General features: G+C 34.7%; 1 protein-coding gene across 1 annotated transcript in view; it reads left to right on the forward strand.

Moving 5' to 3' along the window:
- The window catches only part of RALYL (RALY RNA binding protein like), a 691,528-nt gene that overhangs the window by 311,982 nt on the left and 355,883 nt on the right, over window positions 1-23,663 (forward strand). Inside the window, 1 exon segment of the mRNA XM_032316060.1 lies at window positions 9,989-10,267. Coding sequence (XP_032171951.1) covers window positions 9,989-10,267 — 279 coding nt within the window.

Below are 23,663 nucleotides of genomic sequence, written 5' to 3' on the forward strand. Positions count from 1 at the left end.
TAATGCATCAATTAGAAGTGAATATTCTGATGCTTTTGCTTTGAATGTCCATATTTACATTTTTAAATTGTATTAATGTGAACTATAACATAGCATTCATTACCGTGTGACTAGCGGAAGAAGCTGAATACAAAGTTGAATGCATTCTGCTCTGTTTTATATTATTTCAGGGAAACTCTAATTAGAGCCAGTAAATTGGTGGAGCTAACAAATTCTGAGGAAAAATTTACCAGAATCATCTCTGGGCATTCTTAAGATACGGTGTTACCTAGCATGCTTAATATAATTCTTAATATAAATCACAGACTAAATCTTAGCAGTTTGTGGCTATTCCTTTCTGCATAACTACTTTTGAAATAGTTTTAATGATTTGTAGACCATCTTTGAAAATTCAAAATCTCTTAAATAGCAACTGTTTTAGCAATGTTTATAACAGGCATTAAAAAAGAAAGGTTATGTGACAAAGAATGAAGGGACACCTATTACTTGTTTCGTACTTTTTTCTGACTGCATGGTCCCAGAACACTAAGGGGTCTTGTCACATTGGTCTTGATTTTTACATGGATGTGGTTGACCAGTCAGAAACCAAGGTAACTACCTCATTATTCACAATCCTCTGCCAAATAATGGTTCAGATAGCAGTTAGTGCTCTATATGCCTTATATTACAAAACCTACTATCCCTGATTGACTTCTTTTCCCTAGTCAAGTAGTAGAAAGTGCCTAATTATTCTTGATTCAACTTCTCTGTATAACTCAAAACAGTCTTCTGCCTAAGTCATGTTAACCAGTGGAGTTTTCTTGGAAATAGCATTACAGTCTTGCTCTTAGACGACTTGTGTGACTGAAGGATCTGTTTTGCATAGGAGAAAGCTTTTGAGAACATCATATGCAATAAATTTCCTAGATTGATACCAAATTTTTCATATTCTAGAGAATGTGAGTATACTTCAGGATAACTCCATGAAATGAATACTTTTGAGTTAAATAACTGTATGGTTTTATCCCTTTGAATCTTCTTTTTTTTAATTTAAAGTTGATAATGTTCCTTACTTGTAAAAATCACAGTGGAATCCTATACTCTGAATTTGGTGATCAAATAGACAATGCTTACATGATCCCTGATATAACAGATGTAACACCAGTCACAATCTCTCTAATGCTTCATAGAAAGTTCATTTCATTTCCTGAAAACTCCAAACACAAATAAGCTTTTATCCTTGGGTGATGTGAAATTCTAAGGAATAAATTATGTACCCTCTAAATTCATATGTTGAACCCCAAACCCATAATAAACCCATAATGTGAAGATAGGATTTTAAGGGAGTAATTCGGTTTAGGTGGGGTCATGAAGGTATGGCTCTCCTGATGGGGTCAGTATCGTTTTAAGAAGAGGAAGAGAGGCCAGAACTTTTCTCTCTACTATGTGAAGACATAGTGAGGAGGAGGAAATCTCCTACCAAGAACTGAATCAGTTTGCACTTTGATTTTGAACTTTTAGCCTTTAGAAGTGTGAGAAATAAATGTCTGCTGTTTAAACTACCCAGGCTCTGGCATTTTATTATAGCAGCCCAAGTTCACTAATGCATGAAGAAAAAAAAAAAAAAAAGAATTATACTGATGATCTGTTTCTTACTTTATTCTTGATCAGAGGCCTGACCTAACCTGTGTTCTTTCAGATTGGTTATGATTTACACGGGGTTGTGTCTGACCTCTCTCTCATGAACCAAGGTGATGGTTTCTTTAAACCATAATAACCCTCTGCCAAATAGTGGTTGGATCTTCCACACCTTTTTAAGTGCTTCACGAGAGATGGCTTAACACTTAATCATTACTCCTTGTTTACAAAAATTGACTCATTTATCAATTTATATTTTCCAAAATAATTTTAATTCAGAAGTTGAATTTTAACACAGAGGTTGATTAATATTTCAAGTTCTTAATTATGTTTGAAATGTTGACTCACTAATATCCATTGATTTCCAATTTATAGTTAGAATAACCAATGCAAAATGATTACCTTTTTGTAACTACAGTTATTACATTATTTATACTTATATGTGTTTACTTAGTAGTTTTTGCTTTCCTATCAACTACTTAATCTTAAGCTCCAGTTTAAAAACACTTATTTCTTTGTAGTTAGTGGTTCTATTCAAAGATAATCACTGCTATTAAGATATTTTAGCTAACATTTTTGCTAATTAATTAATGCCTTTTTTATTTTTATAATAATTTTATTTTTTCTATTGTTTACAATAATTTCATTAAATTTTTATGTTCTGCCCTGAATGTGAAATGCAATACTATCATTTGCCTATTTTAAAATCTTTCTATATCCCACTAAGTGGCATTTTAAACCATTTTTCTTCCTAAAATATCTCATATTAATTTTCTATAAAATTTATCATATCATCTTTATTACCAGAAAGTCCTTATTAAAAGCAAAATACTTTATGTCTTTAATCTTTTTACACACAAACTGTAGTTAAAAAGGAAAATGGCAACTGGATTTCTTGGTTCTTATAGTGTGCTATTGCCAAAATATTACAGTCATAGTCTGAGGTACATAGTTTAAAAACAGTTTTATAAAAAATAGGTTGATGTGACTCTAATTAATATGTTTGCAAAACTTAATGAGTAGGAAATTTCACTTCTGCTCTGAATGTTATTCATAATTGTAGTAACCGAATTATAATATTGAGATAGAAGGACTGCTGAAAGTTCAAATATCTTAATAGTGTTTTTAATTTATTCATAATCAATAGTTAAATTTTTAATAAACATTGAACACATACTATGTAACATTAATATATTAAAATATAATATGTAGACTTAATAAGTGTGCATTTAACAAAGGAAATCAGAATAGTTTTTATTTTTTTAAATAATAATGACTTCGGTGATATGCCTAGGAAGCTCCAAACACTAATTTACTTTTTTCTGAGTACAAGAGAATTATGCTGTGTCTGTTACTAGTGCCAGTCTAGCTAAGGTCATAAACTTCATTTACTTCATTTCAGAGATCAGAATATCCCTCTCTTATTGAGTTTATGGTATGTTTGCCCATTCTTTCTACTCAACCTAATGAATCAGAAAATATTTTGAATATGGTACTTAGGGAGGTGATGGAACACATCAAAAATACTTTGAGTGTCTTAAAACAGCCAATACAGATGGAAGTGAAAAGGTGTTTAAACTTTCTAGAAAATATCTGAGGATTGATAACTAAAGTAGAGGTTTTTTCTTTCCTGTTTGACAAAGAATTTTAGCATTAGGAATTTATCCTCACTAAATTTGTCATTGTTCATCTGAGATACTTTTGTTATCTGAAAAAAATTGGAAACAAGCTAAATGCTCATCAAGAGAATGAAGAATATGGGGGGAGGGGGTTTGGGAGAAGGGGGTGGGATGATGGACATTGGGGAGGGTATGTGCTTTGGTGAGTGCTGTGAAGTGTGTAAACCTGGTGATTCACAGACCTGTACCCCTGGGGATAAAAATATATGTTTATAAAAAATAAAAAATTAATTAAAAAAAAACAATAAATAAAAAAAAAGAGAATGAAGAATATCATGGTACAGTTTGTTAGTATGTGATTGTGTAAGTTATATCCAATAAGATGGTTTATAATAGCATAATAAAATGAGTAGAAGTAATAAACAGTGGCACTAGGTATATAGATTATGATGACTTTTTTCTAATTTATAACTCTTTTTCTTCTAAGTACTGGAAAGCAATGGCAAAGAAAATACACCAAAATTTTAACAGTAAATATCTTCAGGTTAGAATTACTTTTTTTCCCTTCATATGTGTATATTTCCTTTTGTGTATACACATTCTGTAAAGTACTTTGAAAAAACTACCTTTGGCTTATGGTAGGAAGTGGTCTGCGATCTAAGAATTGAGCATTCACTATAATAGTGATGTTTATAAGTGATAGAGATATCACCACGTATACTTGATTTTCTCATGCAAATGGGCATCTGAACATTTTTCACAAAATAGTTTTAATGAGGCTTTTATGAATAGTTTTTATGAATTCTGCTGAAGAACTGTCTGTCACTGCCCTGGTAGATTTGTTATGTCTTCCTAAATTGTGGATGGTTTTCTGAAGAATAAATTCAGACTTTTGGGGGGACATTCTTTTGGTTTATTTTGTCCAAGAAAAGGTGATTAAATAAATTTGTTTATTTTGGTTCAACTTTTTCCTTTTTTATAATTATACATCTAAGAAGTTTTCTGCCAACTTTTTTAAATGTAAAAAAATATTCAAGTACATTTAGATGAGTTAAAAGTATTTGGAAAACGACTGTCCTTTTGTGCATGTTAAGAAACTAACTGTGCTCATTGAATTTTCATAATATTCTTTAATGATAAAATCAGATATTTTCTGATTCAAGAAGTTTTCTCTGGTCTTCTCAACTGGATATGAGCTCTTTCTTTTCAGATATCACTAGTTTGTAAATCTTGCAGCACTTCCAAGGTTTTAACATATATTATAGGACTTCTTTGAGTAGTAACTCTAGACTTTAACAGATTATAATGTTTAGGGCATGATATTATTTTCTTAATCATTTTTGTATGTTTTTCTTCTTTTCCCAGGTTTTTGAATATAACATGAACTAGTATTGTTGACTGACTTTCTTGAATACTAGGGTATTTCTTGTTATTTTTGTAGTTTATTCTGTGTTCAATTGAATGTCTAAATAAATCTAAGTTTGGAAATGCAGGACCATGAAATCAAGAGAAGAGTAGAATTTACTGCTGTATTAATCTTGTCTACTCCAAAAATGTTTTCTCTATAGTAAATTTTAATGTTGTCTTTAATAATTAATGTATCCTTCTTAGATTCAAAGCTAGAAATCTGCGAAGACAGATCTTTAACTATTCCATACACATTCTTTCTGATTTTATAGAGTATTTACAATCTTGGTGTGATATTTTTAGAATGAAAACCTTACTCTTTTTTTTAAAATATTGTGTTAGTTACCATACAGTACATCATTAGTTTTGATGTAGTGTTCCAAGATTCATTGTTTGCATACAACACCCAGTGCTTTATGCAATTCGTGCCCTCCTTAACCCCCACCACCCCGCTCACCCATCCCCCCACCCACCTCCCCTCTGAAACCCTTCATTTCATTCCCAGAGTCCATAGTTTCTCGTGGCTTATCTCCAACTTCAATTTCTCCCCCTTCATTTTTCCCTTCCTTCTCCTAATGTCCTCCATGCTATTCCTTATGTTCCACAAATAAGTGAAACTATATGACAATTGACTTTCTCTGTTTGACTTATTTCACTTAGCATAATCTCCTCCAGTCCCATCCTTGTTGATGCAAAAGTTGGGTAATCATCCTTTCTGGTGGCTAATATTCCATTGTGTTTGTGGACCACATCTTCTTTATCCATTTGTCTGTTGAAGGGCATCTTAGTTCTTTCCACAGTACTCTTACATTAGTCTTCATATGGCAACTGTTTAAATTTTTAATTATTCTTCTTCTGAAATATATCTAATACCATCATATCTTTTGTAACTTTCTGGGACCAAAAACATATTCTGTAATACACAAATAAACAAATAGTTTCTGAGTTATACAGTAAATATATTTTTAAAGGACAAGAGTCCTGTTTAGCCTTTTTGGGTACAAAAATGCATTAAAATATTGCTTTAATTTTAACTAGGTAAAATTAAAAATACAGTACTTCACTCATAGTGGCAAGAGTTAAGTACTCAAAAGTCAAATGGGGTTATTGACTACCATTTTAGGTAGTGTAGGCATGGAATATGTCCATCTTTATAGAAAATTCTGTGGGGCATCAGTGGTTTATAGTTTATCATATGGCAGCCTTCATAAACACTTAACACTAGCTCCTTTCAAACTTCTAGCTTAAAAACAAAGAGACAAGTTCTAGGCTTAGTTGCATTTTCATCAAAATATTCACTTTTCTCTTGTCATTTGCTTTGTAGCTATAACATATCTATTCTTACAATGTAAGCATTTTATTTTTTAATTTTTAAATTTATTTTCAGCATAACAGTATTCATTGTTTTTGCACCACACCCAGTGCACGGATTGAATGGAGTAATGTAAGCATTATTTCAGTACCTCAGAGCTCCTTGATTTTTCTTTTTATCAGTGGTTTTCAGCAATTTGATTATGATCAGTCTGTCGTTTTGTTTATTCTGATTAGAATTCAGTGAGATTCTTGGATCTGTGGAATGATAGAATTTTCATCAAATTTGGGAGATATTTGACTATTGTTCTTTTGAGTATTTTTACCCCTGTGGGACTCCAGGTGTATGTATATTAAATAGCGTGGTACTATCATTTGACTTACCAAGGCTCTCTGCTCAGCTTTTTTTCTTAGCGTTTTATCTCTATAATACATCTTGGATATTCACTATTTCCATAACTTCAAATTCACAAATCTGTTTTCTGCAGAGTCTTATCACCTATAATATCCATTAAGTATGTATTTTTAATTTTAGATCTAGTTTTCATCTGTAGACGTTCCTTTGTTAACATATATAATGTATTATTTGCTTCAGGGTCCCAGGTCTGTGAATCATCAGATGTCTTACACAATTCACAGCACTCGCCATAGCACATACCCTCCCCAATGTTCATAACCCAAACACCCTCTCCCTCCTCGCCCCCCGCCCAGTAACCCTCAGTTCATTTCCTGAGATTAAGAGTGTAGACATTCCTTTAATTCTTTTTTTATATCATTAATTTTTCTCCTGGTTATGGATCACACTTTTCAATTCATGGGATCTCTAGGAATTTTTTCTTGAATGCTAAAGATTTTGTATTTTGTGTTGTGTGAGTTTTATTTTTTTTTTTTAAATAAGTATTGTGCTTTGCTCTGGTAGACCTTTGGATTGTTTTTGGTTTAGTTCGATCATCTTGAGACTTGTTTTTAAGTTCTTTTAGGGTAGTCGCAGAGTACCTTTTACTGTAGGGGATCACTTATCTGGTGTCTGAATATAATGCTCCAGGGGGCCGGTTTGGACACTCTACTGTTGCTGGTAGGAACTTGAATGATTCTCAGCCTTTTATGGGTCTGGTAACTGACAGCTTTCCAATAAGTTTTTAACCAACCTCATAGAAGCTGAACTTTTGCATGCATATTCTAGGAACCAACATAGACTCAAAAGATCCTGAAGACAAATGGAGTAGTCTGAATAACTCTCTTCTTTCTAGAAATCTGCCTCACAATTTCCTGGTTCATCCGACTCCCTGAGCTCTGATTTCTATTGCCTCAACTCAGTAAGGTAGCTGTCTCTGCTTTCAGTCACACATATGCGAACACATTACACATAGACACATATCGCAGCTCTATGACCTGAAATATGTTCCTTTTCTCTTAGATGTCATGGCTCTGCGATGCCTGTGGTTTAATGTCTGAAAACAGTTGTTTCGTCTATATTAACCTGGTTTTCTAGTTTTTGGAGTCAGGAAGGTTAAAACCCCTGTTATTCTATCATGTCTGAAAGTGAAGTCCTTCGACTGATTGAAGATTCATGTAATATAGAAGTACAAGCTAAATATTATACTATGAATTAAGACAATTTTGCAGAATGTTGAAATGTCAATGTACAACACTGTGACAAAACTTTGTCATTATAAATGCTGATAGAAACTGGCAAGTAATCTTGTGTGAGAGAGTAGACACATACAGACTATAAGGTGATGAAGAATCAATAAGAAGAATTACACAATTGGCAATTTGGAGTTACAGCTTTGAGAATCATTTACATAGAGCAAACAGATGCAGTCAGAGAGAGCATGTGGAATTCTAGAATAGCTGTGCCTTCATCTTAAATTTGACTCAGGGTCATTATCAAAGAGAGACCACTGGGCTCTGTCAGCCATGGGTCTGACCCACTCAAACAGTTCTTGAGTTTGCATTTTAACCAGTTCATCCCTCTTTAGGAAATAAAACATCAACCATAGTCATGGTTTATTATTGAAAGTAACTCTACTATATTTCTAAAAACATTGATTACATAAGAGCAAAAAGGAAATAAGAGTATTTCTATGGATTGCATTACTCATGTTGGCCTGGAGTGGTAAGAAAGGTAACTATGGATTCTGGAGCCCCCAAAATGGATCTTTAGTTTTCCCTTTCAGTGTGATTAAAATACATGAAATTGTATGAGGTAGCTAGTCATTTGTTTAAAATACATATGTACACCTTGACTTTTCTGTATCCAGTTGATTCTCAGAGCATTTGTCTTGAGATATGCAGTAACTCAAGTTGCAAAATTAAAAACAAAATTACCAGCTTTCCTTTCCTTTAACCCTAACCCTGAATAATTCCTAAAGCAACCACTCAGGTCTAGCTAAACTGAAACAAAACAAGAAAGCAACATAATCCTTGATTTGAATGATGCCATACTATTACTTTTTATGGAATATCTAAATGTTTATGAACTCAAACTTCATAACAAAGGGTTATGTATAATTTTGACTATTTAGTAAAATTTTAATAATCCAAAATGTGATCGTTAACAACCTAATTTGAATCATTTTTATGTTATTTGCTTGCTCTTGATTTCAGAAGTATCTGGTTTAGTCAGTAAATTTTCAAATATATTCAATTTATATGCGTTTAAGATTTCTATCACTTTAATGCTCACCTTAGAAATATTTTTTAAAATTATTTTTTAAAAAGATGTATTTATTTATTGTTTTTATAGCTATAAGGTTTTAAAAGAGATTATTCATATGAAAGAATATAAATGTATATAGATATGTATGTGTATATGTATCTGTATCTATCTATCTATCTATAGCACTGATAAAATGTATCAATTAGCTAATGTTTAACAATGATCATCAATGTCAGAGATTGTATCCTTGTTGAAATTTTAGTTTCACCATATTAGTTTTTTTAAAGTGGTAGTCACTTTAGAAGAAAATGTCTGGCCAAAAACAAAAGACCTAAGGAAGGAAGGGAGGGAGGGAGAGGGGAAGGGGGAAGCAGGGAAGGGAAGAACGGAAGGATGAAAGGAAGGAAGGGAAAGGACGGAAGGAAGGAAGGAAGGAGGAGGGAGGGGGGAAAGAGAGAGAGAAAGAAAGAAGAAAGAAAAAAAGGTGCTTAATAAATATTGTTGGATAAACGAACGAATGAATGAATTTTTAAAACCTTACAAAAATAAGTCTGCAAGTGCTGGAGTACTTAGAAATCAAAGTTTCATTGAGTTTAATTAAGCACAAGTAAATACTCTGCCAAGCTCAGAAAACAGTTTTGAGAAATAGTGGCAGTCCTTGGGCAACAGAGGAGCTGTTAGTTAAATGAATTAAAAATGAGTTTGAGAATAGAAATTTCAACACAGATGCCAGTCTACTAATTTGCTGATCATTGATGAAAACTAGCTACACGTGTTGTCTTTTTTTTTTTAAAAAAACCAATATATGAAATTGGCTCCATTAAGACAATGTACAGAATTAACTCTGGTTAAATCCCTTACTTACGCAATTACATTTTTCTTATGTTAAATTTTTAAATAAATTTTTAAACCTTTTTTCACTCCTACAGCATTTAGTGGAAAGAATTGTTAGTTTCTGATAAAAAGTTTCTGATAATGAAAGATCCAATATATGTGCATTTTATGGAAAATATAGAGCTAAAAATGCATGTGCTCAACAATATAAGGTGGCTTATTCCTCAGACTTTCTTCTGAAAAATTGATTGACTTAAAAATACAAACAACTACAAAAGGTTTCGTCATTATGTGAGGCTGGATTTTGGATAAATAAATCAGGAATCCATTTATAACTATACGCCAAGTGTTTATAAGTGTTTTCTTCATTTTGTAATGCAGTGTTCACCTTTTATATTTCTAAATTTTCTTCTCAAGAAAATCAGCGGTAATTAGGGATTTGAGATTACCTGTTACACTGTTGAAAAATGTTAAATATTGGTAATATCCATCCAACCTAATTCTTTTCCTTTTGATTATTTCTGTTTGTTTGTTTAAGGATTAAAACAAGGTGAGCCAACCATGACTGGCAAAACACAGACCAGCAATGTCACCAATAAGAATGACCCCAAGTCCATCAACTCCCGAGTTTTCATCGGCAATCTAAATACAGCCATTGTCAAGAAAGTTGACATTGAAGCCATTTTCTCAAAGTATGGAAAAATAGTTGGATGCTCAGTTCACAAGGGTTATGCATTTGTACAGTACATGAGTGAGCGACACGCGAGAGCGGCAGTGGCTGGAGAAAATGCCAGGATCATTGCCGGCCAACCACTTGGTAAGTCGTGCTCACATATGGCTTTCACATTAGTGTTCTCGTCTTTGCTCATATCTGCATACAATTTAGCTGTGACAAAGCCAGCACTACCATAATATCTGTCTCTTGTTTAACCAGGTATAGCGTTTGCATATTGGTAATTTATATTACTTTCATGTTTTTGTATTGTTTTACGTGTTTCTTATTTTTTCTGCCAGTTTACAGACTTGAGATCAAGTCCGTGTTGTAGGACGTGTTCCCTCCACCAAGCCTAAGAGGTCCAGGCAAATGAAAAAATATGCATCATATTTTACTTTATTTGACTTGAAACGGTACCTGTCTTCCAGGAAACACTATGCTAAGCAAAAAGATAACTCTGTCTTTTATACTTTTAGCATTTGCTCTGAGGGTTAGCATATTTTCCTAATTTTCTGTTTTTATTGCTTGAAGAGAAGAGATAGAAAATAGCAATAAGAAGTTAATCGAGAACTGGAAAAGGAATATAACCCACTCTTTTTTATCTAGTCCAGAATCTTGTATGTCATGCCTGTTCAGTCATGATCAAATTTTTATCTAATATTCAAGAAATATATAGGTTTTTTTCAAAGGAGAGAAAAGAATATAGTCTGAAGTAAAATGCAAATTATTAGGAGGAAATACTTTATAATAAATCTGTGGATTAAAAAATAAAAATTAGTCTATTTTTGTACAAGAGAAAAAAACATAATTAAGACACCACTGATCCGTTAATGTATACCTCTTCTCCTGTCCAGATTCGTATTTTAAGTTGATTATACAACATTTTCTCTCAGCATCATATGCCCAGAACAAAACCCTTTTGATTTTTCACATCCTCAATTTCCCTTCATTTCCAGACTTCTGCATCACAGTAACTGGAACCCTCACTTAATCAATTTTTCAAACAAACACTGAGGTGTCAACTCTGATTCTTCTTTTCTCTCCACACTGCAGATATAATCTATCATCATGTTTCTTGCCTTCGATATATCCCAAACCCAATCATCTTTTAGATCTGCCAGTAGCCATCTCATCCAGGCCACCATTATGCCTCAGCTAGGCTGCTGAAGTAACCACCTAACAGGTCTGCTTCTTTCCACTCTCACCAGTGTCCCTTTAAAAACATAAATGTGGGGGCACCTGGGGCTCAGTGGGTTAAAGCCTCTGCCTTCAGCTCGAGTCATGATCTCGGGGTCTTGGGATCGAGCCCCACATCCAGCTCTCTGCTCAGGGGGGAGCCTGCTTCCCTCTCTCTCTCCTCCTGCCTCTCTGCCTGCTTGTGATCTCTGTCTGTCAAATAAATAAATAAAATTTAAAAAAAAAACATAAATGTGACAATGCCATTAACATGCTCTTAAAAATCTAATGCTTTTCCATTTCACCCAGGGTGAGATTTATATTCTATACTACACCTCGAATACCTCACACATCTTCAAGTTCATCTCCTTCTCTCTGTCTTTGTGTACCGTGTCAGTAATCCTGGCCATCTTGCTATGCCTCAAACGTTCCAAGATTGTTTTTACCTCAGAGGCTTTGGACTTGCTATTCCTTCTGCTCAGAAGACAGATCTTTGCTAATTTATTGTTCCCTATTTGATTATGTGCTGTACTCAAATTTTCCTTCCCCGGAGAGGCTTTTCCTGACCAACTTACCTAGTCTTCTGCCCTCTTGCCTACATTATCCATTTCATTATAGTACTTATGTATTTTTTTCATAGCCTTCATCAGTACCTGGGATTGCATAATTTATGATGTATCTCTATTATGTCCGCAGACATAAAGATGAAGGAGCATATAAAAGAAATAAGCTAAAAAAAAAAAAAAAGCTTAAAAAAAGAAAGAAGCTAAAAGCATAGACAAACCAAGTTAGAAGAGTGTTAAGGACATTATACTTGTAAGTCACATAACGTAGTTATGAAAAATGTTTGGGAAGCCATAGAATTCAATAAAATAAGAGTGAAGTCTGAGGTGATAGTCTTCAGGGGTGGGGGGGAGGATTTTTACATAAGTGTTTGCTTGCTACAGACCCACAAATAATCACTTATATATAGGAATATAGTTTTTATTTACCTTTCTCTAATTCACTTTTTTTATATTTTAAAGAAAGGTAAAGCTTTCCAAAAGACATTGATAAATTTTTTATTTGTTCTTTTTTTATTTCCCTTAACGTCTCCATTCTGCTTATTTACCTTGAAATGGAAATTTTCTGACAACTTTTGTTTTTCTAAGTTGAAATTCTTATTTCAAGGCCACATTCTAGCCAATGTTAGAGAAATAACACCCATTTATTGCCTATATCCTGATTGTTACGAAACTAACACATACTTGCAGAAATGTTTTAATTATTATTTTTTTAAAAATTCATTATCAATGTATGGCCAATTAAAGGTCCAATCCACTTACTAATGAACTTTATTTTTTTAAGTGATCTCTGCACCCAACATAGCACTCCAGCTCATGACCCTGAAATCAATAGTTGCACATTCTTCACTTAGTAATGAACTATAGCTAATTTTCCAGAATCCCATTTCCTCCCACTGTTCAGTTGATTACTCTCTTATTGAGAAGAATGTAATTGATAAAGAGAACATCAATACTAAAAATTTTGTGGCTAACTTAGAAAAACCCAAGGAAAAAAATGATGACACCAAATCACTACTCTTTGAGAGCCACAGAATTAAATTGTGCTTCTAATAAGATACCATTTCTCATTCTTAGTCATTTGTCTCAGATCCTCTCTTTGTTGTGTCCTCAGGTTAATCTCTGGAGCATATATCTTGATCAGCCATAATCACCCTTTCTGCCTGAATCCAAGTTAAAAACTTTATTCTTTCAGCTGAAATCTAGTCTTTCACACTACTTGAGTCTAAAGTGTACATCTTGGGGCTCCTGGGTGGCTCAGTGGGTTAAAGCCTCTGCCTTTGGCTCAGGTCATGATCCCAGGGTCCTGGGATCAAGCCCCACATTGGGCTCTCTGCTAGCAGGGAGCCTGCTTCTCTGCCTGCTTGTGATCTCCGTCTGTCAAATAAATAAATAAAATCTTTTAAAAAAGTAAAATAAAATAAAGTGTACATCTTTTCATACAAAGCATATGCTTTATAACGGTTAGTAAGATTGCTTTTCAGGTCAAGTGTCTATGGTTTTTCTAAAACCATATTGCTGGAAATTCAGGCAAGTCTTCCAGTTGTCCCTTATAGAGAGGAAGTTTCCCAGCCAAGTCCTAAAGAAGACTCAGTTTTCCAGGAAATCTATCCATTTCTGACTTTAAATATTGTACCTTTATTTTTACTGACCAGCAAAATTTAGGTTTAGGTAAATCACTTTTCTTCATTAATTTTTTGACTTCAAATAAACCCTTTATGATTTGCAGGCCCCACCAAGCTCTATAAGCCCTTAAATTGAAGTGAATTGATGATGGATCAAATAACAGAACACCATCATATGAAACTGCTATTAGCTTCATGTACCATAACTTGTGTAAAGTATTCTTCTTTCTCTTAGAATGAGAAGAAAATTAACAGTGATGAAGCCTTCCACTGGGCCAGTACTTTACCTATATTATCTTATTTGCTCTCAATACATAGTTAAAATAACTTCTTCTAAACAGAAATGATCTTTTCATATCACTATGTATTCAAAATTCTTTATATAAAATTTAGAGATTAAATGTCAAGGGGTGCCTGGGTGGCTCAGTGGGTTAAGCCTCTGCCTTCGGCTCAGGTCTGATCTCAGGGTCCTGGGATTGAGCCCCGCATCGGACTCTCTGCTCAGCAGGGAGCCTGCTTCACCCTCTCTCTCTGCCTGCCTCTTTGCCTACTTGTACTCTCTCTGTGTGTGTGTGTCAAATAAATAAATAAAATATTAAAAAAAAAATAAATGTCAGTAGTACCAGAAAAAAACTGAACATTCTATAGAATAGGTGAGTTTTTATAGTTCTATGGAGGTTATAAATATACCCTTAAACTGAGAATAGGCTATGAATGTGATGAAACCCAACATTTAATAAATGAAATATGAGTGGCTGTTCCGACACTGGAAGATTTTAACTTGGAAAGCAGGTGTTGAATTGTCTTTTACTGAAAAAATAATCCATCAACTGTTTGATGGATGGATTAGTGTGATACAAAACTGGAAATGGGACATGTAATGGGAAACTACCGAAAGAGGAATGGAAATTATGGAAGTGAAGAGAGGAAAATGAGGAAAAATAGGTAGGATTAAATAGGTAAGATTAAATAACTAGTTGGCACAGTAGATGAGACAGACAGAGATAGAAGAATCAGGAATGATTCCCATGTTCTGGGTTGAGGATGGAGAACGATTTCCTAAGAGAAAAGGTTTTTCTGTAAGATAGTGAGTGCAGGACTGAATAGATAGGTTAGGGTTGAAGGGCATGCCTGAGGAGATGGATGTATATGTATCTACTATCATCTTGGATACACAGGTCCAAACTAAGAGGAAAGATTTGGACTGAGTAGAGATTTGTGTGTCATTAGCATGGATGGTGTTAAAGCTATAGAAATGGATAAGCTGACCCAAGGAGAACATATAAAGTCTGAAGACTATTGGCTGAAAATGGATCTGTGGAGAAAAATTGGGGTCAGTAAAAAGCAGCCCACTAATAAGCCCTCTGAAAATATAAGTCCAAAGTGTTTTCTACAAAACTACTTCATCCCCCAGGTCTACGCTGTAGAGACCGTGGCCTTCCTAAAGTGACCACTTTCTTAGCAGAGGCCTAAAGTCAATTCCCTTAAACTCCTACTGATTTCCAACTTCCAAACCCATATATGCAAATATTCTTATTGATTCTAATATTTAAAACTCTCATTTATGAAAGATTAAACACTTTATCTTTAATGTTTAAGTTTCTTACCATATTAATGTCTTCTATACCCCAGGCCATCTGTTCAGCTGAATAGCAGAGATGATTTTATCTTGCCAGGTTTCATTGTATGTCTTTAGTAAACCTATTGGCAAGTCAAACATTATAGATCCAGGAAGGATGATTTTACTCAGTTAACTGTGTTAGTACACCTGAAATTTAAGGTGAATAATTCCATATATCCGTATTATAAAACTTTCTGTGTCTTTTGGAGAAAACATCTTTTACCATGCAATTGCCATCAAATTCTGAATTGAAAATTTGAATAGTATGTATTTTATATTCTTTTCAAATTCATAAAAATGAGAAATTATTTTAAAAGTTGCTGAATCCTACCTCAAAATTACAGTGCATGGAATAACTAGGGGAGCTCAGAAGTTGGAGCTCAAAGTATTGGAATTCTAATCTGGATTTTGAAAGTAGGTCACAGTCTAAAGTTTTGATTAACTTCCTTCTTTTGGACTTTTTATTCTTACTTTGTTGGCAGAGATTTCTAATTTCCATACCATAACAAGGGAAAAGGTGTCCTGAATTAGATCAGTGGTCTATCCATTTTATCAACATGTTCATGAACCCAACATATATTTTATTGAATGCAAAGTTTATTTCCTGAGGTTATTTCTCTTATAGCACATGAACAAATATCTAAGATGGTATTTTTTCCTTCTGTTTAGACTTCTGTATACTTACTACTCCAGAGCAATTAAACAAAAACAAACAAATATATTTATTTCTTCAAGCTGAAAAAAAAAAAAAAAAGGCTCCAGTTCTTCTTTTTCTTCTTCTTCTTCTTTTTTTAATCTATGATCAAGGTTATGTCCCAGACTCAATTGTGAGGTCGGCATGATTCCTTCCTCTCCCATTTCCTTCCTTTCCCATTCCTCCTATTTCTGAATAAGTTAACTCAATCAGACTTTGGTGCTATGTGACCCTGTCCCCAGGCTGTAACACATATTTCAAAATCAGCCCTCCCTTCCTTTCCCAACTGATGTCTCTTCATTCCCAGGTCTGAGTTAGCTTTCTGAGGATATTTAGCTGATAAATACCCTTAATCATATGTTTGGAGCTATGATAATTGAACACATTAAAGGATTTCAAATAAATGAACTGAGTGGAGAGATGGATTGTTGGTATTGCTGCCTTCCAAAAACTGATAATCACAGCATACCGTGTGGGTGTTGTACAGAAAAGGAAACTTGGCCATGACTTAACTTAGTTGCTTTTATATATGTTCAGTTTTTGCACACATCTTTTTGCACCACATATAAAAATGATATCCCTTTTTTTATCCCTGGCTTCCTGCCTTGGATACGTAATGGAGGATTTCTAAGCTTTCTGTGGCAAAAAAAAAAAAAAAGATTCCATTTGGCTCAAGTAAGTTGGGATTCTTAAAAATATCAGAATCCAGCTGTGAAATTATTCTGAATAATTTTTGTAAAAAATACAATTTCTATAAGGTAAATCTTATAAAAATGTATCTCAGCTTGGTTACTCAATAAAATTTAAACTTTTAAAAGGCAAAATACTTATATATCCTCCTCATTGAATTTGGTTTTTAAGTTTTTAATACTGGAAATATTTGTTACATTTTAAAATCAAAATTTAGTCACTGGAAATTTTTTCCTCAAACATCTTATGTGAAAGGTGAAACAAACTTTTTAAATGCTTAATATTGACTAATATTGACAATTTTTTATATGAGAGGTCATGCATAAAGTGTCCTTTTGTACTAAAGAGGTTGGACACTAAGTCTAGATCAGTGCAAATTTCTACTGATTATAATGGCTTGATTTCATGCATGTTATAAATAAATATTTGTGATGTATTTTTTATTTTTAGATTATTTCACTCATGAGCTTGCAAAAGGCACAATGAACTTAAGAAGTCAGTTATTAATAGTAGGAAGAACCCAAAACAAAACCATGATTTATCTGTAGAAATCATTCTTGCTTTGAAACCTGAATACAGGTTCCTGTCATTGAGAAGCAGAGTCTAGCTTAGAAAAAGAATATGTAAAATAGAGAATTAAATTAATTTCCTTACATCATAAATATCTTGCAAATGCTGAAGAAATTCCAAAAAGGAACATGATGAATAGATTATTAATTTTAAAAGAAATCTGGTGGATATTTTCAATCACGATCATGACGGAAATAATGGAAATGCAGTGGTAGAAAGGAAGATATTGGAGAGCCATCTTGAGAAAGAGGAAAGAAGAAAAACAGACAAACATTTGTAACAATCTAAGAAGAATGCCTTAGAAGTAATGGATTTCAAATGTGTTTTTATCCTCAGCTACAATTTTGCATCCAGAGTGATCTTTTCAAAATACAAATCTAATGATGTCACCCTCTGATAAAAACTCTCAATGATTTCTCATTGTTCTCAGAAAAAAGACAGACCCTTGCTATGGCCTAAAGTTTACGTGTGATTTGTTTCTGGCTCATCTGCAGACTTTGATCACTACCCTCTCAGCCTTCTGAGAGAATTGACTTCTCTCGATTCTTTGAGCAAATCATCTTTCCTTCCCCTGGGCCTTAGCACTTGGTTGTATGGAATGTTCTTTGCTACTAAGCTCCCCACCACCTTTCCTTACTTCCCCACTTCTCCACTCCCTTCACTTGACTGTTCATCCTTCAGATCCCAGATCAAATATCATTACTCTGGGACACCTGGGTGGCTCAGTGGGTTAAAGCCTCTGCCCTCAGTTCAGGTCATGGTCCCAGGGTCCTGGGATTGAGCCCTGCATCCGGCTCTCTGCTTGGCAGACAGCCTGCTTCCTCCTCTCTCTCTGCCTGCCTCTCTGCCTACTTGTGATCTTTGTCTGTCAAATAAATAAATAAAGTCTTTAAAAAATATATCATTACTCTAAGGAAACCAACGTTGATCCTTCAAACATAATTGGAATGTGTTACTTCCCTTTCTAGCACATATTTTCTTTCCTAATTTGTTTTTATATTTACTATTTTGTAACTGGTATCCATTTCTTCTTCCTCTAGGCTAAGTTCCTTGATAGCATGGACTGTGTATGTTTATATTAATCTTCTTAGCACCTAGCGGAGTATTGATTCTTCCATGGCAAATGGCACATAGGATGGATGAGTGGATGGATGGTGGGAGGAACAGGTTGGTTTCATTAAGGACTTTTTCCTGCCTTTGAAAGAGCAATTGAAAGAGACAGACAGGAAGAAGAAGAAGAAGAAGAAGGAAGAGGAAGGGCAGGAGGAGGATAAAGAAGGAGAAGGTGCACTTACAAGTTTCCTGGAAAGCCAGCAGTTCCAATTTGGGGTTTCTCCAAAGAGAAGGCACTGGGGTCTTTTTGTAAGGCAAGTAGGTATTCATTCTCTCTAAAGTCAGACACCCCAGAGGCAGTTATTCAATAGGCTGGATTTAATTCTTTTTAAATATAATCTAGTCCTTAAATGTATAAAATATTAATGCACATATTTTATTCAAAGGTTATAGTAAATGATATATTGGTTTAAAAAGGGATTCTAGTTGTGTAAAACTGCAGTCCTTAAAATGGCATGCTCTCATAGTTTTGTCTTATTCATAGTTAAATATTTGCCTAGCACTCACCATCCTCAAAGCTCTTTAGCACAGATTCTCTTCTTTCAACCTCAGAACAGCACTGTGAGGTAACTAATATGAGTATTTATGCCTATTCTGCTGGCTAGGAACTGAGGCTTGCAGAAATTAACTTGCTTTAAATCACACAAATGGTGGTGCAGTATATCAAGCACCACATTTTCTGACCCTAATTATTTTCACTATTTATTCTTACCAGCAATTCTTTTCATATCAGTATATCAGTAGAGCGACTACACTTTACCATTTAAACTGAGGTACTTCTGAAAGTGAGAAGAGGTGCTATTAATGATTATGCTGTCAAATCAGGTGTAAACCAGGATAATCCAGGGCAAACTAGAATGTACAGTCCTTATTATCTATGCATTTGTACTTAAAGTAGACTTGTCAATTTAGTTGAGCTTTCTCATAGGTCAAATATTGCATAGTATATTAGGTAAAGGATGCCAGGCTCAGTATCAGAGAAACCTGACATTTGAATAGTTAATCTAATAGAAGTGTATTTCTTCCTCACATATAATACAGTCAGTATCCTGGAGATCCATGGGCTGGGCCAGGGGCGGGGAGGCTCTATTCTCCTTTCATCCAGGGACCAGGCAGTGGGAAGTTCTGACGTCTTCTCATGAGTGGTTACCATAGACCGGGAAAGAAGTCCACTTGGCAGGTGGGTGAAAAGAGGGGGATGATGAGACTCTGCAGCTTTGCAGCTCAAGCTTGGAAACGGTGCCCCTCCACTCTGCGTATGTGCCCCCGACACAGCCAGATGCAGGTGCGACTGGGCAGCTGTTGCCATCAGCCGCCGTGCAAGCAAGTTGTCATCTTCAGTGAGCAGTTAGCGTCTTTGCCACATGTAGTTGAGTAACTGGAAGAAGTTAATCACTAAGAATCCATTTCTGTAAAACAGAAATAGTGGTGCTTAGTTCAGACTGCAAGGCAGAACTCCTGTTTGTAAAGTGCTTGAAACCTGGCCTCCATGTGGTATACACCTTGTGGTAAAAATTTGTACATAGATATCACAGTCTGTAGTGCTAAGAGAAATCTTCTACTTTTTCTGGCTGTGAGATTCTGAACAGATTTGGAATACATGGTGCAAACAGAATAGAATGATGGAGTCTATAATTGCTGCAAGAGATTAATTAAAGTGACTACAGGTGTGGTGAGAGATGACTCGAGCAAAGGAGAAATTTAAAATCAATGTTAGGAGAAATTTAAAATCAGTGTTGAAAGGGTGGACAGGTATGGAAAAAATAATTCCAGGTGGATGAAACATTATACCTGGAGTGCTAATTTGGGCAGAAGTGAAAGATCTGCCCTGTGGATGAAAAAGTGGGCTCATGGAGAAGAGTAGTGAATGGTAAGATTGATGTCAGGCTGTGAAGGGTCTTGAATGTCATACTGGTGAACCCAAGTGTATAGAAATACTTACAGTATTGTGTTCGGTGTAATGAAGATTGGCTTCAAAAGGATATCTTTTATTTGTTTAACTGTTATTTGAATTGTTGTTCCACTTTATTTGTTCATTCACTCACTCATCCATTCATTCATTCATTCATTCGTTTTTAGAAGGGGGAGGGACATAGGGAGAGGGAAAGAGAGAATCTTAAGCAGACTACATGGCCAGTATGGAGACCACCTTGGGGTTTAATCTCACAGCCCTGAGATCATGAACTCAGTTGTGAGTGAAAAATTGGATGCCCGACCAATTGAGCCACCCAGGCACCCCTTGCTGTTGTTACATTGTAATTAGGCAGCATGCTATTTAATATGAACATTAATTTCCTCTCACTGTTGAGATTTCATTCACATCTTCACTTATTTGCCTGCTATTAATTTTCTATTCTAGCCAGGACACTGCATTAAATGAGGTCTTCTGGGAATAAAAGTTACACTCAGAGTTAGTGCAATTGTTAAAATCTACTTGCTGAATATTTTATACTCCCTTTTTGATGCTGTAATAAAATTATCTGTCATCAAGTAACATGGTACCGGTATTTTGCAATTTCTGATGAACCGTACATAGTTGTGTATGTCTTTAGAACAGTGTTTCCTAAATTTGTGAGTACTGAAACTTTGGTCCTTTGTTTTGGGAGCCTGTTCTCCGCATTGTAGGATATTTAGTAGCAACCCTGACCTTTTCCTACTGACCAGATGCCAGTAGCCCTGCCTTCAAGTAGTGACAACCAAAAATGTGTCCAGATACTATCAAATGTCCACTGAGGGTCAAAATCACTACTGTTTAAGAATCACTACTTTAGAGAATTATAACAAAATCAACTTCATTGATTCAAAATGTTATATTGTAATAGATTTAACCAAAGTACACTATATGAAAACGATGGTTTGAATTATTTTGGAAAATAACTTATAATTTAGAAAAAATAGACCTTTCCAGTTGTCCAGAAAACAAAACTCAGTATAAACTTTCCCCAGCAATTATAATATTGTGTCTTTGACTGTAGCTTACCATTTATATCACGTTTGTCTTAATCCTTAAAAATACAAACACCAGAAACAAATCGATCTGTCTGCATAGTTGACATGTTATGAGCTTACCGATTTCAAACAAAGAAAAATAATCAACTGTTTTTCTTAAAGACCTTTCTCTCTCTCTCTCTCTCTCTTTAAGATTTTATTTATTTGACAGAACAAGATCACAAGTAAGCAGAGAGGCAGGCAGGGGGGGGCGGGTACAGGGGAAGCAGGCTCTGCGCTGAGCAGAAACCCCAATACAGGACTCGATCCCAGGACCCTGGGATCATGACCTGAGCCGAAGGCAGAGGCTTTAACCCACTGAGCCACCCAGGCGCCGCAAGACCTTTCTCTTTAATGCCTTTTATAGATTTTTTTTTCATTAAATCCTTCCATTCAAACATTTGAGATCACCACTAGAAATTACGAAGAAAAAGAAAGCCTTGTAAAAGAACTAAGTGAAAAATACTCAGTTCTGAGACTACTCAGATAATAAATAAATATTTATTATTTAACAGTACCACTACAAAGCTTGTTAAAACAAAAAAAGTAAGAATTGCCACATCCCTGGTTGATGTTTCTCTAACAGATACATTAGTTCTGTCACTATACCCGTTCTACTTCATTTTGAAAAGTAGTATTCTCCTGCAGATACTTTTAGGTACAAATGAGATGCAATGCCCGAACATCTACTAGGGACAGACTGACAGCCTGGGCTGAAATGATGAGTACAGATAATCATTTTGGACAATGTATTCTCTTGCAGATCCCTCTGAGAACTGCACACACCTTGTGGGGTTTTCTAAATCTTGTTGAAAACATCCAAAGAATGCTGCCAGTAATAAAGAACACTTTTAGCAAGTCACCGTTATATAAACGTATTGCCATTTGTTGTTAAAAAAAAAAAAAAAAAAAAAGTAAAGCGAAAATTTTAGTGTTTGCCTCAGTGACCAAAGAGAATAGTGTCATCATACTTTCTCAACTTGAGTTTGACAAAACTTGCGCTACCCAAGGTATAAATCATAAGTTAACCCTTTAAATCAGCTGAAATTTAAGTTAGTAAATCCTTAAATTTTTCTTCCTTGGAAAGTATGTGCCATTCCAGCTTTCTTTTTCCACTGAAGAAATGTCTAATGTCTAATGTCTAATGCATCCCTGTATTTTAAATAACCAAATTTCCAACAAAATTTATATCATCCAGGTATTCAAAGTGATTATTAAGTGCTCAATGTTATATTTAGGTGCCCATTATATTTGGTTTTAAAAATCTGTTAGGGGTGCCTGTGTGGCTCAGTGGGTTAAAGCCTCTGCTTTCGGCTCAGGTCATGATCCCAGCGTCCTGGGATCGAGCCCCGCATAGGGCTCTCTGCTTGGCAGGAAGACTGTTTCCCTTCCTCTCTCTCTGCCTGCCTCTCTGCCCACTTGTGATCTCTGTCTGTCAATAAATAAATAAATAAAAATCTTTAAAAATCTGTTCATAAGGCTGTGAAGGGTCTTAAACGGTATACATGAATGAAAAGATAAAGAATTACTTATAATATTTAGTAATTTCATTGTATTTACTCTTTTCTGTGGTTGACAGAAATACACTGCCATTCTAAACCAGTAGATTTTAGTAATAGTATTTTTAGGTATATGTCATTTTCACTCAAACTTTCAGAGAGATTATTTAAAACTCTCTTTCCATCATCTTTCATGGATGCTAGGTAATTCATCTCATTAATCCTATTTTACATGTAAGGAAATCTTATAATGTATTGAATGTTAAAGAGAGCATGCGTTCCTGAAGTAAGTTATCCTCAACTCTACTATCGAGAGTATACATATAATATCTGCTAATTGTTTGGGAAGTCTTCCTCCTCTTCTACTTCCCATCTTCATCCCCATCCTCCACTGTTCTCCAATAATAAATACTAAAAACAACACTCTGAGGACCACACAGCACAATACACATATCAGGTTTTCAGTAATTAAGCAGAGCTACTTAATATGCTATAAACAAATGCTAATTAGCAAACTTCCACGATAAAGTAAATTATAGAACCAATAGTCTGTTGGCCAGAGAAATACATGGCCCCACTTGTGACAGAAAGTCTGAGGGATTTTCTTTATGTCTCTAAAATTATTTACTTGACTCAGTCACTGAATGTAAATTAGTGAAAGCCGTGGTAAATACTGTTCATGATCAATTTCTTCACTAAGGCCATCACTGGATACTCCTGAGTGACACTTAGAAGGATCTTGTTAGTTCCTATTCCCTAGAGCAAAGGTGACCGTAATGATAGATAAAATACAGTACCTCAAACTATCCTTCAAACTTGTTAATAAAATGTCAGAAAGTCATATGTGAATTAATTTCAGAATACTTTATGACCATTTATTCTTCCAACTGTTGTGTGGAATTGTCTTAGATGTTTGCCAATATAAAACTGTAAGAGGACATAGAAACACAATGTCGCAT

Source organism: Mustela erminea, chromosome 16 (genome assembly GCF_009829155.1).
Source record: "Mustela erminea isolate mMusErm1 chromosome 16, mMusErm1.Pri, whole genome shotgun sequence".
Taxonomy (NCBI): domain Eukaryota; kingdom Metazoa; phylum Chordata; class Mammalia; order Carnivora; family Mustelidae; genus Mustela; species Mustela erminea.